The sequence below is a fragment of the Crinia signifera genome, chromosome 1, assembly GCF_055691185.1.
Source record: "Crinia signifera chromosome 1, ASM5569118v1, whole genome shotgun sequence".
Classification (NCBI taxonomy): domain Eukaryota; kingdom Metazoa; phylum Chordata; class Amphibia; order Anura; family Myobatrachidae; genus Crinia; species Crinia signifera.
In genome coordinates this window covers 262898562-262916019 of record NC_139217.1, presented here as the reverse complement: position 1 = coordinate 262916019, position 17458 = coordinate 262898562, and the positions used below count along the sequence as shown (strand labels likewise).

General features: G+C 46.2%; 1 protein-coding gene across 2 annotated transcripts in view; it reads left to right on the top strand.

Moving 5' to 3' along the window:
* Nucleotides 1–2206: 2206 nt before the first annotated feature.
* Nucleotides 2207–17458, top strand: part of R3HDM4 (R3H domain containing 4) — an 84847-nt gene continuing 69595 nt past the window's right edge. The window contains exon 1 of one of the 2 annotated variants that reach the window (XM_083182163.1): nucleotides 2207–2412. In XM_083182163.1, the coding sequence (XP_083038289.1) occupies nucleotides 2354–2412 (59 nt within the window). In that variant the 5' untranslated portion in view covers nucleotides 2207–2353. The remainder of the gene's footprint in view (nucleotides 2413–17458) is intronic. The other variant, XM_083182170.1, reaches the window with a different exon arrangement.

Here is a 17458-nt window from a genome sequence, read left to right as displayed (position 1 = left end):
CTAAGAGGCAGTGATTTAGCAAAAAAATTGTCTAAGGGGGGTATTCAATCTGGGCCACTATTTACAACGGGGGAAATAGTGGTGAACACCTATTCAATGCTGTCTTTCCCGACAGCATTGAAGAGGCAGATCGACAGAATGAGCCCGACTTTAAAAGCAGTCCCTGAATCGGTCTCCAATGCGGACCTCGAGCAATATGCTACGGACTTATTCATGAAACTGTTACCAGAGGTCACTATAACAGACTTCCTGCTGGACCGGATTCACCGTTTACCCAAAGCTGAATAGTTGCTATGGGCAACTTCTCCCTTTTCACTGATTCATACCAAGGGTCCATGTAATAGGATGTGAGTATCAGTGAGTGAGAGATTTTGGGAGAGTTTTCCATTTTTTTTAAAGCGACTATCAATTACATGCCAAAATCAATCTGGTTTTGCAGTGTAAAATGATTGCCGCTTTAAAAAATTGGGTAAACTCTCTCGAAACCGCTCACCGACTCACACACCCTATTACATTTGGCCCTCAGTGTGCTAGGGAAGAACAAAATGTAGGGAAACCTTGCCTTTAAGAGCATTAACCCTTTGAGTGCTAACATCTGTGTAAAAGATATTCAAAATATCCACTAAAAATGCCAGCGTCCCTCACAAATTTTACATAAATTCAGTTAAAATATTTTGTGTATATAAAAAATTATATTTTTTATACAGTATAAGGTAAATATTACAGGTCATTATGATAAATGTACATGTTTGCATGGCAATTTTCACACCTATTTTGACAAATTCACTTAGCCCTCATAGGGTTAATGGAAACCTACAGTATATGGGGCCCATTTACAATAATATATTTACGGCTAAATGGGTGTTTATGGGGATTAGCCGCAAATATTAAGTATTCCCCGGAATGTATGTAGGAGGGACCTCAGCAGTGATTAGAGATCCCTCCTGTTCTGCTCACAGCTACATCTCCCATAGGTTTCTAAACCAGTGGGGCAGTGTGGTCAGCAGGGTAGGTGAGGGGTCAGCACTAACTGTGCATGTGCAGACCCCCGGCCACCCTGCGAAGCAGAGTGCAGGGACAGGCTCGCAGAGGTATGAGTAAAAACCGGAATGGACAGGACCCCAGAACGGTGTGTCCTGTCCGGGCGAGGGTCTGTCTGTGATACCTGTTACCAGTGAAAGAATAAAGCAGTGGTAGCCAACTACGGTCCTCGACAGCTACCAACAGTTCACATTTTCGAGACAACCTAGCTGCTGCAAAGGTGCACACTCATTACTAGCTGAAACATTTTCAAAGATCCACAGGTGGAGCTAATTACTTCACTTGTGATTCTGTGAGGAGATCTGGAAAACATTAACTGTTGGTAGATCTCGAGGACTGGAGTTGGCTACCCCAGGAATAAAGCCTACCTGTAATGGTCCGGGCATGTAGCAAAAACCGGAACAGTCTGGACCACACGGTGAGGCTGTAATCTCCCCTGGTAAAACAGCGATTGATCACAGGCACTGCCCCAGACAAGACAACCCCAGGAAAGGACACCGGTCGTAGGGTGACCAACTCATCCCTTTAATCCGGGACACATATTAATTACACAGGTTCTGTGGCTGGCTTTCACCTGGTTTTAAACTGCCACCCCTCAAGACTCCATTTCACCTGGTTTTAAACTGCCACAGAACCTGTGTATTTAATATGTGTCCCGGGTTAAAGGGATAAATTGGTCACCCGGTCCAGACTAAGTGAAAACTGGAACATGACAAGACCCCGGTCTTGTCCTGTCTGTTTTTACTTAGTCCTGGCTCGCAGGGACATAACATCCTGCTGAAAGGAAGGCATATTGCAATGCGCTCCTCTGCTGTAAATAAATTGCATTGCATATGTGATCCATTATATGGGTCCCTCCTTATATGTATAAAATAATGTGTATACCCAGCAGCACCTTCTACAATCACTAGCAACGTGGTTTGGTGCCCTCTAACCAGACTTGACGGTCAACACTCACAGATAGCCAACATTTTAGTTTATGAAATAACTCTTGTCAAGGTTATAAAACTCCTACAAGAGAACTTTGTATCACGTCTCTACAGTATGTGTCCGTGTATGTGGCAGCGCTGCTCCGCCTATACAGTACATTGAGCCACCGCAGAGAGATCATCCGATATCACACACTCTCCACCCCACCGGGGTGACAGGGTTCAGTTACAGTGCACTGCACACACGCACAGCTCGTCGCAGCAGCACGGTTATAAACATCGGTGACGTCACCGGCCTGACAACAGGGACGCGCCCTTCGTAACGTAACTTCCGTCGGGACCGGCCGAGGTGGCCCCGCCAGCGCCAACAGAACAACGCCGGGATGGTGAACAACTGGAGCTCCGAGCACGGCGATGAGGGGGAGACGGAGAGCCCTCCTCGGTGAGCGGGGGACGCAGTGAGGGCTGGCCTTGTAGGTCAGGGAAGGGGATGTCGGCCATGGGGGTGTGCGCTCTCCCCAGCAGCTGTCACAGTGTGTGGGAGGCGTATTAGACTGTCAGGGCTGCTGTTGTGCTGTGCCAGGGACATGTTGCTGCCAGTGCCCCTGTGCCCACCCCGCTTACGCTGGTTTCGTGATTATTATGCTTTATCGCCTACATGTAATGCCTTTGCTTCAGTAATTTATGTAACGTGCTATTGTGTTGCCCAGGTGTGGTATTGGATATCTGTGATCGCTCAGAGGTGGAACTACCATTCGGGCCCCATGAGGACAAAAGGGCCCACTGCTGCCTTGTTGCTCTCTTTCTGTCACCCACAGTTTTTCCCTGTAACACACTGCCGTGTTGCATATTGTGAACTTGGGTTGGGTGAAATTTTTGCACCTGGGCCCACAATCCTCAAATTCCGTTACTGTAATCGCTGTACAGCCTGCTGTTGTGTACGTGACTGTCACTTGTGTATAGTATATGTAATTAGTCATAGGATTAGTGTACTGCTGTTACAGAATGAGACTGTACAGATTAGTGGGGCAGGTGCTCACCTACACTGGCCTAGTCCAAAAATGTGTCACATTAGAATGTGTACACAATTAGCAGCACTGCTTCATTCCCTGCCGACAGAGAGGCTTTGGGCTTCATCAGATTTGAGTGCTATTTATTGCTCCTATTATTTGGTGGGGATACTTGGGCCTGAGTTCTCTAACTCTTCTCTTCTATAGCTGTGCTTTGCAACAGGTAAAATTACCCCGGATCAGCAGCTTTTCTTATTCAGTTATACCCCTTTCAGACATAACATCATAACATTACTGGTTGAAGCAGTACTACCCGGTATTTTGTGTAGTGTAAAAGGGTCTGCCGACCTTGGTTTTTTCCAGGGTTGTCGACCTGTGAATTGTGACCCAGGGAGACCCTTTTATACTACACAAATAACTAATGTTTTCAGTAAAAATTACCAGGTTCACAGTGTTTAAACCGGTAATTTGTTGCTATGTGTGAAAGAGGGTCAGACTGCACCTGGCAAAATGACCCGGCACTCAAAAAGCTGGGTAATTGCCAGATTGCATGTCTGAAAGGGGAAGACAATACGTGTAATTGACGTGGGCAACAGTCTTTTAGTAGCCAATTTAGTAAAAGTTTTATCATATGCCATGAGTTATAAATCTTGTTGCGTTCGATTAGACATTTTGATAAATCGGCCTCATTATTTTCTGTCCCTGTGTAAAACGTTATTGTAGTAAAAAAGTCATGACATGGTGCAGATATTCTGGCACACCCCCACCCATTGAATAATTATGTGGCTCAATAGATTGTAAGCTTGCAAGCAGGGCCCTCATATCTTTGACTGTCTGTAAATACCCAGTTTGTTTCATCTCTGTCATTTTGTAAAGCGCAACGGAATATGCTGCGCTATATAAGAAACTGTAAATAAATAAAATAAACTTCAGAACATGGGACCCCTTGGTTTTCAGTTCCCATCTAAAGAGAATAGCAACTTTTGTCAAGCAGAGCAGCGCTAAGCATCCCAACTCTCTTTGGCATACTTCCGTTCTGGATTCTGACAGTCGGAATTCCGGTACTAGCATTGCAGGAAATGTAGGGAACCCAGCGCCGGTCTTATGACTAGTGTCAGGATTCTGGCACCTGTAGTCGGACTGTAGTCGCCATTATGCTAACGAGATCCTGTGTAAACTGTGGTCCATTTCTGCCAAATGTTCTCTTTAACGCTTGTGTGCAATAGTTACAAATGAAGACATTGGCCAGTTCTGACACTCATGACCATTGTAGGGTATTGTGACTTTGGATGGATCAGCACAGACGTGTCAGCTGGCTGCAAAGCACTGTATGTTCCGGCTCCCTTATATCATAGCATGCATTCACTTTTTTTTTTTTTTACATACATAACAATAAAAATTACTATTTTCCTATAATTCTTTTCTATATTTAGGGACCTACTCAGTCCCTCCAAGTAGCAGCTTCACTTGACCTACATCCCACGGCAGCGCCCTCTGACCACCCTAGGGTAGTCTTTTTTTTCTAGATCATGATGTTTTCTGCTTCCAACACATCAACTTTTTTTTTTTATAAACGTTTTATTGTAGTTTTTTTGAAAATAGAGAAAACAAAACAAATAATAATAAAATACAAATACAGGTAAACTGTTACATCAGAAGAGGTCTCCGGCATGCATTGTACACAGTCTCCGGTCTGCTTATCTCGCAAACTATGAATATAAATTACTAAAGCATAACTTGTCGGTAGTAGACAAAGCCACCGTATAAAGTTTTGAGACTAATACAGGTCCAGCTAGGAGGGAGAGATGGAGAAGTAACTCAGGGGTGACCACATATGTGGCACCCTACCGTGTAACGGTGGTTCATTTCCCGCCATTATTTCAAATTGGACTTTTCCTCCAACATAACATAACGTTGGCCATAAACCGCCAACTGAACATTTAAACACATACGAACAAAGAGGGGAGGAAGGGGAAAAAGGGGGGTGGGAGGACAAGGAAGGGAAGATGACAAATAAATGAGACAATACAGCATTCACTATGAGATAAAGAAAAAGGGGGGGTGGGGGTTCAGAGTACGATCAATACTATGTAATCTGGCGTAGCATGATCCAAGTGGTATTTTCAAAAATCTTCTGAATAGAAGACTGTATTTCTGGGTCTAATGATTGAATAAAGAAGTCCCACTTAGCATAGAAACGAATCACACCTTTCTCAATGTCATGTAGGGATGCCTGACGTTCATAATACATGATTTTCAGTAATGAGTGTTTCAACTCCGTAAGCGACGGGGTAACCCTGTGGATCCAGTGGGTCAGGATCAGTTTTTTAGACTGGACCAGTATCAAGCTAAGAAGTGGTATTATCCTTTTTTTATGCGGTCCAAGTGTCCAATTTTTAAAGTTAAGGAAAAGGATGGGGATGGGATCATATGTGAGTTGCAGGTTAAATAAGGTATTCAGGAAACCCAGGACTTTCCTCCAGAAAATTCTAATCTTGCCGCATTCCCAAAAATTATGGAAAAGGGTGGCACCTACTATCTTGCATTTATGACAGAGACCCAGATCTCCCGGAACAAAGTGACTCCTTTGCCGCTGTGATACATAGGCCCTGTTAAGGAATTTCAAGTGGGTTTCCTGAAGAGAAGCAGACTGCAAGTGTTTGAGAGTGGTGGGGAGATTTTTTAGTAATGATTGGGTCAGTGGGAGTGAGGGGATATCAGTTTTCCACTTAATTTCCAACACTTGGAGGAGCTTGTCTCTTGGGAGTATAATGAGTGACTGGTATAGATTTCTTATTCTATAGCCCAGGACGTTGTGTGGGGCTAGTAGACTAAGGATAGGATCTGTGGTGACTGGGGATGTAAAAGGTGGGGGTAAAGACTGGGCATAGTGACGGGCTTGCAGATACATAAAGAATTGGGATCGCGGGAGATGGAATTTGTCGGCCAGTTCTGTGAAAGAGAGAATCTTTCCACCTGGGTCAAAAACGTTGCAGATAGCTGCGATGCCCTTCTGACGCCACTCCAGAAATAAGTGATTATTTAGACCTGGGGCAAAGGACGGGTTGCCCCAGAACGTAGCGTGGGGGCTACTAGTTGGGTTCCTAGCAAATCTTTTATGGATGGTGATCCACATTGTGTATGTTTCTTTGAAAAGGAGGTTGTCTTTTATAACGCTTGGAAGCTTGGTGCGTGGGGTATGGAGCAAGGCTGCTGGAGCAAAAGGGTGGAAGAGGGCACGTTCCAGGTTTTCATTGGTGTATGACGACTTGTTCAGAAGCCAATCTGTGGCGTATCTGAAGTGGGCGGCTTGGGAGAAGTTTTGCGCTTGGGGTAAGGCAAATCCCCCCTCAGCTTTAGGAAGGAACAGCCTGGTAAGGGGCATTCTTGGTTTTTTCCCCATCCAAATAAATTTATTGGCCATAGTATTATAACGGGAAAGATCTGCTTTAGTGAGGGCGAGGGGGAGCATTTGCAGCAGGTAAGACAATTTAGGGAAAATTACACTTTTGATCACCGTGATTCGGCCATAGAGGGATAAAGGGAGAGTGTGCCATCTTTCTAATAGTTTTGCAATGGCCTGCAATACAGGTTTAAAATTGGAAGTGTATAGTGCATTAAGGTGCAATGGTATCATAATGCCTAAATATTTCATAGGGGCCGTGCAAATGCTAAACTGACTCAATGCTGGGAAGGAATCGGGGTATGATGGGGGCCAGGCTAGGGGTAGAATACGGGATTTCTCATAGTTAACCTTGAGTCCCGAGAAGGATCCAAAATGGTCTATGATTGCCATGGCTTCCGGGATGGATTTGGGGGGGTTCGATAGGAAAAGAAGCATGTCGTCTGCGAACAGACTTAGCTTCACCTCTCTGGCTCCAACCTTAATTCCTGTTACCGCGGAGGAGGCTCTTAGTTTAATAGCCAGGGGCTCTAGGGCCAGAGCGAAAAGGAGTGGGGAGAGAGGGCAGCCCTGTCGAGTGCCTCGCTTCAGATTAAACGGGGGAGACAAGTAATTATTGGTCAGAATCTGGGATGTAGATTGGGAGTAGAGATTCATAATTGCGGTTATAAATGGTTCTGGGAACTGAAAGTTTTGCAGTGTGGTGATAAGATGGTCCCAGGAGACCATGTCAAAGGCCTTTTCGGCGTCTAGGGAGAGGATGGCCTGAGGTGATGGGGATTTCAATGACTGGTGGTATTGCATGACTGTGAGGAGCTTCCTAATGTTTAAGACCGAATGTCTGCCCCATATGAAGCCCGTTTGGTCCTTGTGAACGATCTCAGGGAGTAGAATTTTTAGCCTATCAGCTAGAATTTTCGTGTAGATCTTGTAATCAGTGTTTAGAAGTGATATTGGTCGGTAGGATGAGGGGAGGGTGGGGTCTCGGCCTGGTTTTAAAATAAGCTTGAGGAGTGCCGAATTAAAGTATGGGGGTTGAGGAGTGCCTTTGAGGAAAGAGTTGAAGAGGGTTGTTAATGGGGTAACCAGTTTGGGAGCTAATAATTTGTAGTACTCACTTGTCAGGCCATCAGGGCCCGGTGCCTTTCCTGGCTTAAGGAGACCAATTGCCCTAGATACCTCTTCCTCCGAAATATCTGCCAACAAACTGGTGGCACGGTCAGTCCCTAGGGTCGGGATTGAGGTGGAGGCCCAAAAGGCCGTTTTACCAGCCTGGTCTACAGGTGAGGCGGTGTATAGCTGCGAGTAGAGTTTATGTAGGACCGCTGAGATGTCGCTTCCTTTATGATGAAGGGTGCCCATATCATCCTTTAGGGCGGTGATAGTGGTAGGGGGGTGTTGGCCCTGTAGCAGATTAGTCATAAGCCGATTGGATTTACCTCCAAATCTATGGTATTTGCTTTGGGTCTGGAAGGAGATCCTAGTCTCGAGCTTAGTCAGAAGGGCATCAAATATCGCTTTGGCCTGGGTAAACGCTATTTTGTTTGCATTGGTTGGTGACGTTTTAAAAATCTGATAGGCTGCCGTTAAAGATGCCTGCGCCTCTAAATAGTGCGCAGTTTTTTCTTTACGCAAGTGGGAGGTGTAGGAGATTACTGCACCCCGCAGTACAGGTTTAGATGCCTGCCAGTACATGAGGGGGGAGGCAATGGACGTGGATTCATTATTTTGTTTGTAGTCCATCCATGTGGATTCAAGTAGGGATTTAAATTTAGTAGAGTTAGCTAGGTGGCTAGGGAATCTCCAGTTTATGTATGTGCCCCTGTCTTGGGAAGAGTGTAAGGTAAGCCAGCATGCAGCGTGATCCGATATGGTGATCGTTTCAATTTTAGTATCTTGAACCCGGGGAAAGGCCTGTGTGGATAATAACATGTAATCTATTCGAGACAGTGTTCTGTGTGCTGCAGACAGACATGTGAATTCACGTTCTACTGGGTTGTAAGCCCTCCAGACATCCGTCAGGTGAAGACTAGACATCAGATATTGGATCCCATGGCTGGGGGGGGGGACGTCTGGTTTTGGCTACTGAGTCCCTATCTAGCACATTGGAGGCCACAACATTGAAATCACCTGCCAATACAATAGTAGTATCCATATATGGTGTTAACAGGGTAACCAAGTTCCTAAAAAACAGTTTGGAAAAGGTATTAGGAGCATATACATTACACATCGTGATCCTAGTTGAGTGTACGGTGGCGTCCACGAGTACCCATCTACCTTCCGGGTCAGTAACAGTGCAGTGCACCTGAGTTGGGGCGCTCTTGTTAGTTAAAATGACAACCCCTCTAGATTTTGAGTTGTATGGGGATGCTGCCAAAAGTGACCAACCCATTGTGTTCAATTTTAAAGTTTCCTGGGGGGTTAGGTGCGTCTCCTGGAGAAACACCACATCCGCCTGTAGCTTATGAAGGTAAAGCAATGTCTTCTTACGCTTAGAAGGGACGTGGAAGCCACCTACATTCAATGTTACCACCTTCAAATTAGCCATTATCATCTAATGAGTGGGAAAAGCTGACCGAATTTCCATACAGTGCAACCGCCCAATATCCGAGCCACACAACACTGTGTATTAAAATGAATCTGATCATCTCTAGACATATTATCAAAAAGACATGGGGAGAAGACAGAAGGGAAGAACACGAGGAAAGGAGGGGGAATAGGAGCAACCAGGGGGTAGGAGGCGGAACCCACAAGTTTAACATAGTAAGAATGGGTAGATCTTGCGTGGGCAAGGTGGTTTCCCCTCCGCACCCTAGCTCCTCAAGGAAAACAAACAATGCAAAACATACAAAAAGACTTCTGGAGTCCCAGCGGCAGAGACGGCCACTGGGTACCATGCCCCCTGGGGGGGAAGCGAAACAGATACATGAGCCACAAGGCTCGCCCCGGCCATAAAAGATATAATTTTTCAGGGCCAGCTTGAGGTCGGGACCAACGTGGTCTCCAGGCCCCACAACTGGCGCCAAAACAAAACCGCTAAATATAACATACTTATCAATATACGTTAAGAAAGACAAACAGTATAAAGCTGGTGGAAATCAGATGCAAAAATAAATTCGCACAAAAAAGAAAACCTGGAACTTTTGCAATAGAACTTAAGTAAGTTCTGTGATCGGGGAAGCTGCCGTCCACATGGATAAGTCTCGTAGAGCCAAAGAGTCCAGTGACTCACGGGGAGAGGGGGGGGGGGGACGAATCCAGGTTAGGGCCAGTAAGTAACGATCCCACGTCCAGCGTGGGAGTGACTAAGATGTGTGTCCCCTGATGAATGAGATGGGGGTGGACAATAAGGCAGTTGTAGATTGGACGTCAGGTAGTGGGTTTCAGATGAAGTCACTGGCCACAATCAGTTTCGGTGTCGTCAGGGCCCGCCGGTGAAAAGGAGGCTTGGGCTTGCTCCAATAGGTAGGCCTCTGCGTCTTGTACTGTACTGAACTCCTTAAAAGAATTTCCTGAAAACAGACGCAGCTTAGCAGGATATAGTAGCGCAAATTTCACTCTGTCTTTTACCAGTCTGGTACATAACGGGGAGAACTCCTTTCTCGCTCTCGTGACTTCTGCGGAGAAGTCCTGGAAAATCAGAAGCTTATTCCCATTCCACTGAAGGGATCGGTTTTGCCTAAATGCCATCCATAGGGCTTCTTTGTGTTGGAAGTTGAGGCATTTAAAGATCACCGGGCGGGGTCTGTTGGTGCGGTCATCGCGAGGTGGGCCTAGCCTATGCGCCCTCTCAATGATTATGCCCGTGCAGGCCTCTGTAACATTCAGTAGATCAGGGAGGGTGGATAAGAGAAAGGCATATAGGTCAGGGCCCTTTAAGGTTTCAGGGAGTACTATAATACGGAGGTTATTCCTTCTGGAACGATTTTCCAGATCGTCCAGTTTATTTTGCATGGAATAGGAGGATTTCTGCAGATATTCCGTGGTGGTTTTTAAAGCTGAGATGTCCTGGAAAGCTTCTCCCAGGTGAGTCTCATTTGCAGTAACCCTTTTGGAGACCTGCTTAAGTTGTGACTTAATGTCCTGTACAGATTGCTGCAGCTTAGCAGCGTGTGCATCCAGAATGGGGTTTATAGTGTCCTGTATGGCTCTGACCACATCTGCATAAGATAATGCTGAACCCAGGGGTGGTGTTGGGGAGGGAGCAAACATATCTATCTGGGTGGAGGGTATAAAGGGGGCCTCTCCAGCACTTACTTGGGGCTGGGCAAACATTTCCTCTGCCTCAGCCTGTGCTCTCTGTGCCTGCTGCCTTGTGAGCTGTGTGTCGGCGGCCATCTTGGATGTGGCACCCTGTGCTGTAGCTGGCTGGCGCTGCTGCTGTGGCTTCCCCTGGGGCAGGGATTTTGATATTGGTAGGCTTGGGGTGCTGGTGGGACCTTGTAGGGGCTGGGCAGACATCTCACCCTTCTCAGTCTGCGCTGTTTGTGGCTGCTGCCTCGAGTGTTGTGTGGCGGCGGCCATCTTGGATGTGGCGTCCAGCGTAGCAGCAGTCTGGCAGTGCTGCTGTAGTCTCCCCTGGGCAAATAATTTCTGCATCGGCAGGGTTGGGGTGCCGGCAGGGTTGGGGTGCCGGCAGGGGCTTCCTGCAGGTTTCTGGTGCGTTTTGAGGGGTCCTGTGCGGCGAAGTGTGGCTGGCTGGCCGGGGCGGTCAGGGAGCTCAGCACTCTGCTGCTGGTCCCATGGAAGCAGGAACCGGAAGTCCCAACACATCAACTTTAAGAACATATTGTTAATTTGCCAACTATATCCCACCCAATGACAGCTACCATTGTAACAAGAAAATGTTAATGACTTCACCTGTCACTGGCTTTAATATTATGGCTACTCAATGTATTAATAACTTGTACCTGCTGCTATATATGGACCTCTCCCAGTGCTTAACAAGTCATTTGGTATTTAGTAATAACGTGAATGCAGATTCCATTCCCTGTACTCCTGTGAAGCATTTATTTCTAGTCTAAGCCAACAATGTTTGAGGTCAATTTATTTAGAAGTGAGGATGGGGAGTTGCCATTGTAATAGCAGGGAAATGCCACCACTGGGCCTGTAACTCACTCTATGATGTTGGCCAGGACTTGTGTAGTTTTTGTACAAAGTCTTATGGGGTATGTGAACAAATATCTGCAAGTCCGGTAATACCATAATTGTGACCTATCACTACGCTTACTCATGTGTGTTGTAAGCCAGCTTGAAGCTAATGCTTCGAAAGATAGTAGATTTAGTTTCACTTGCTGCCAACAGATGGCTGTGTTTCGGATACACATGGACACTAGAATATATATCTCGGTACTCTTTACCTAGCACGGCGCCCATCGCGGGCATTGAATGCACTTAAAAATCGGGTGCGATGCGACCGACGCGATGCCCGCGATTTCCCATAGGGAACAATGTTAAATTTCTCAATTGACCCGATTTTTCTGTTCAATGCCTCAATTGACCCGATTTTTCCATAGGAAACAATGTTAAATGTCCCACAGAGGCCAAATAGGCACCCTAAAGTGTGAAATGGCCCCCACAATTGTTAACGCCACCCCACGATCAACGTCAACCCGAAGCGTTGTTTCCTATGGAAAAATCGGGTCCATTGAGGCATTGAACAGTAAAATCGGGTCCATTGAGAAATTTAACATTGATCCCTATGGGAAATCGCGGGCATCGCGTCGGTCGCGTTGCACCCGATTTTTAGTGCATTCAATGGCCGCGATGCCCGCAATTTTTTTTACCTGCGATGCCCACGATCAAAATTGTGGGCGCCGTGCTAGGTAAAGAGTACCTATATCTCTATATGAGGGAGAGGCCCCCTCTCCCCCTCTCTCTTTAGATTGCAACACACAGTAGTACCTCGTTCTACATGTCATGCTACACCGGTGATGGCTAACCTTGACAATCCAGCTGTTGTTGAACTACACATCCCAGCATGCCCTGCATCAGCTTTTCAGTTTTAGCATGGCCAAATAGTAAAACTGTAAAACCGTTCCCCTCACATGTCTACAGGAGGTATGGGAGGCTGGAGCTACCTGCACCGCTGCCTTTTACATACAGCTCGATGGGAGGAGCATGACACGGGGAGCCACACTTCACATTGCTAGTACCGCTGCCTGTCACAGATTGGTGGGTGGAGCCACAACAGTGTAGCAGAGCCCCTCTTCGGTCTTGCACCTCTCTGCTTTGCATGTTCTGCTGAGTGTGTTGCACCAGCCCTGAATGTGCCTGCTCAGAAGATCATGAGCTACAAGTTGTCTCTGTATACACTGATCTTCCGTAGACACATTAATAAGACCAATCTTTGAGCTCAATCACATCTTTATACACCCTGATGAAAAATGTTACAATACATTTGAAATGTTGGTATATGCTGTTTACATCATTAGTGGAGTGCCGGCCAATCCCCACAACCATTATATCTGTACTGGAAGTGTTTGAAAGACGATTTGGATGTACACCCTTAGGGGGGATTCAGCTGTATAATGAACGCCTACTGGTGAAATTCAATTGTTCCCCCTCCTTGGGCTTGCATGCCATGTGTGTGCAGCCATTAATACAGAGTTTAACGGCAGTTAAAAGCCTAAATCACTCTAAACTTCAGGTTAGACTGCTCAAACCACTGAGAAACCGACCTATCAGCTCGCTCCTCAGGATGCTGCTAGCTGAAATGTGTCTCCACACCCCCCCCCCCCCCCCTCCTCCTGCTGGAGCAACAATTGAAGTGTTTAATCAGGTGCAATCTAGTGTGGCAGCTGTGGAGACCATTTTTTTGTTTGGCTATAGATACAATATTTTGTCTATAATCTACCTAGCACTTGCCTCATTTAGGTAATCATGAATTAGTGGATCTTGGCACTGGGTTTATTACATGTCCTTTTTGTGTGAGAATTTTTTTCCCCAACAGCAGAACACCTTCAGAATGCTCCTGTGTGTAGGCTAAGTAAAGGTGGCCATACATTAGGGCAATTTCTCAGATAAGAGAAGTTGCCCGCTATCCCACCTTGAGGGACCACATACAATACAATAGTCATTCTGTATGCGATTCCAGCCAAGCCTGCCTAAAGGCTTGGTGATCTGACTTATCTATTCTGCAGACCCTAAAGGGGCATACACGCGGAGCACATTTGTGCTATTTTCTAAGCAATCTGACTAGATTGCTTAGAAAGTAAGCACAGATTTCTCCGTGTGTATGCACCAAGAGATTAAATATCTCCTGCTACCTAAGTCAGTGCATGCCACGGGCAAACGCAGGATTTTCAGAAGGGGGTTTCCAGAGAGGGGCGGAGCAAAGCACGGAGATGGACACTTAGGCGACCCAGTATATGCCGGGTCAGTTAAAGTATTATAGATAGACCAAATGTATATAAAAAATTATAGTGGGGTTTCAGAGGGCGCTGAGATAGTGAAACGACTTCAATTCACATATATCATTTAATACATAAAATGAAAGAAAAAGGTATAAACACGTGAAAAAACACCTTTCATGGTGCGATAATGTACATAAGTAATTACAATAGTATCTCTGGTGGGTTGGTAAGTTCGGTCTGAAGAGAAAACCCAACGTGCTTCGTCATGACAATGACTTAATCAGGGGCAACAATATAACCGATACAACTATGTGTATATCCAATTATGATATTCAGACATGTATTTCCAATATGATCCAGAAATGTGGCATCCAAAAAGGCACAACCGTGATTTTCTTCAAATAAAATCTTGTATAGGCTCAGCAGTGGGATGCCCTCCAAATTTAGAGTTCAGAGGGAAGGTGCTTACTGCATGACTCCACAACAGAGACCCTATACATATATACAGGTTGAGTATCCGGTATCCCAGGGCTGGGCAACACCGGCCCTCCAGATGTTAATGAACTACACATCCCAGAAGGCTTTGCATTAGTTTTGCTATGTGGCCATGCTGAAACTGATGCAAGGCATGCTGGGATGTGTAGTTCATCAACATCTGGAGGGCCGGTGTTGCCCAGCCCTGTGGTATCCGGATATCCATTATCCGAATTATTCCAAAAACCGTATTTTTATTTTTTAAATAGTAACCCCCCCCCCCCCGACCCTTTTTTTATACTTACCTAGTCCTCCGGCATCCACGGCAGGCCTTCAGCTTTATCTCCGCCGGCTCCAGCGGTCCCAGGAGTGCATTGCGCGAGTTCCCAGGTGCGCCGGTGACGTCCTTTAGGGCCTGGATCAGTAATTTCCACTAAACACCTCATTACTGCACATATGGTGGGAGAAGCAGGCATTGGGCTGACTGCAGATATCTCCAGTTCCCGAAACTACATTTCTTAGCTTTTAATGGAATTAAAAACTAGATAATCCCGACTGCCAAATGGTATTGGGGACTAGGGGATCAGGAGTTCAGGAGGCAGAGCAATCTGCCAACCAGTATATAAAACTACATACCAGGTGTGTGAAGCTGGAGCAGTAACCAGCTGCTGGTATCTCTGGTTCTGGGCACAGTAGAGACGAGCTACTAGTGTCCATCAAAGGGGGAAAAGTCCCAGCTTTTGGAATATACCCTCAGAAAAACTCTGTCAGAACCTGAAATATATGACTGGGAAGAGCAATTAACAAGCTTGGATGGGGACCACTGTTTTGAAGTCCGATATCTCCTGTTCCTCAGGGACGATTTTTAAAATTTTTGTACCCATGGAAAGAGGGGACCCTCAGCTTTCAGTCTACGACCCTTAGATTCCTAGGGGAGTTTCTGGGTACTCAGAACCCCCCCCTGCGTGCGCCACTGCATGCAGTCAAAATCTAGTCAGTTTGCTTAGCAAATGACTGAAAATCTCTCTGTGTGTACAGAATGAGAGATACTGATCTCTCATTCTGAACCACTACCTGGTCTTTTTTTGCTTAAGCAAAATTGCTTAGCACAAATCTCTGCATGTGTGTGTGTGTGTGCGCTCTCCATGGGAGATCTTGACACTAGCAAAATTGCTTAGCACAGATCTCTACGTGTGTATGCCCCTTAAGGTTCTGATGTGCTGTGCACTGGGCCACGCATTGCATCGGACCACTTGTCAACAACATGTGCTGCCTCCTTTAATTTTTTTCAGAGACCTTTTACCAGCTGAGGAGTTCAGGTACTTTTCTGGAAAGGAAAAAGCTTTGTACCAGTAATTGGAGAAGCTCTTCCCTCACACTGCAGATGAGTGTATTTTAAGCTGCCAAAGAAGATTTATATCCTAAGATCAGTGAGTACTGGCGGGTTTGAGAAGTTGAGAGGAAGATAGTATCTGTGTCTTTTGGTGCTACAAAGTAGTTTGATTTTAGTTCTTTTAGGAAATCCTAATTGCTTATTGGCTCACTTGTAGGCCCCCATACACTAGCCGATTTTGGTCAGATTTCAGCCATATCAGTCGGACCAAAATCGGCTAGTTTTGATGTCCCCTCAGATCCGATGCGCGGTCCCGTGCGCATCGGATCTGCGTCGGGTGGTCGGACCTGCTGCACGTCCGACCACCCGACTTGGGACCTAGTGGGGCGGCGCGGCGGTAGAGGGAGCAGGGGGGGCTGGGGACGCTGCGGGGGACACAGGCGGCATAGAGCCGGGCAGGGGGAGCCGGCGGGAGCTGTCAGTACGGAATAAAAAAAAAAGCCCATACAATGAATGGGCGGCCTGTGATTGGCTGAGCGCTCTCTCAGCCAGTCAGCAATTGGCTGAGAGAGCGCTCAGCCAATCACAGGCTGCCCATTCATTGTATAGGCTTTTTTTTTCTAGCACTGACAGCTCCCGGCTCTATGCCGCCTGTGTCTCCCGCAGCGTCCCCAGCCCCACTGCTCCCACCAGCAGCCCTGCTCTGTAGGCCCCCCCCCCTGCTCCCCGGGTTTTTTACATGTGATAAATCGAGACGATTTATCACATGTAAAAAATGGCACATCAAGTGCCAATCTAATCAAGCTCCCCCGGGGAAGCTCAGGGGGAAGTTGGGGGCGACTTGTCCTAAGGACAAGTCGCCCTAGTGTATGGGGGCCTTAACAGTACTAAGCATCAGATAGCTGTACAATTTAATGACTGTAAAAAATTAGCTTTCACTTATTCTAGAAAGTACATAAACCTTTTAATACAGGTTGAGTATCCCTTATCCAAAATGGTCGAAACCAGAAGAAGTTTGGATAACGGATTATTCCATATTTTGGAATATTTTTATATTTGAATCGGGTATATTGCATTTATGTTGTATAAGCACATGAAATGCACACATATATTTTATTTGGGCATGGAACAAGGTTTGTATACAGTTAAATGTTATTTCCCCAGTAGTGCCAGTTACAGATGTCCTCAGTAGGTTTTTTAGCAAAAAAGAAAAGTACATATTGGAGACTGGTTTTCAGAATAATTTGGATAAGGGATACTCAACCTGTATTACAAATCATATGTCGCATTTACTACCTCTGTTTTTTATTGTGGTAGACCACTACACTGTGGGTCTTATTCTGCTTGGTGCAGTCCGTTCCGATTTCTTTCGGAGGGCGCATTTTAGCCGTCTGCTCACACGTAGGCAACGCAATGCGCATGTGCAATGTAGTGTCTCGGCACTCGTTCTCGCCAAGACCGTCCAGAAATGTGCACCGAATTGGCTCTGGAAATATGGGCGTAATATGGGCGTCATGTGGGCGTACACAGGGGCTCGGTTTCAAAGTGGGCAAAACTTGCCGTAAATCTGGGCGTACACATGGGAGTGCACGAACTGTGGTAGGCGTGCATTTGGACAGGACACCGACTGCAAGCAAACTAACACGCATGAAATATGCGGTGTCCATAAGCAAGTTTCACTTTGCGGAGAGCACTTGTTCATGCGCTAGGCATTCGGTTCGCCCAATTAGTACGCCCGCACCTGAAGCACTCTCAGCTGACCACAGTACAATCCACTTCTCTACTTATTAGTGATTAATTACACTCTTTACACAGGTTCAATTGGAACCACTAAGACCGGTAAAGGGGCAATCATGAAGTAATACCACTTAACATGATGTAAGGGTTAATCTAAAGTGCTAGTAATGTGTTTA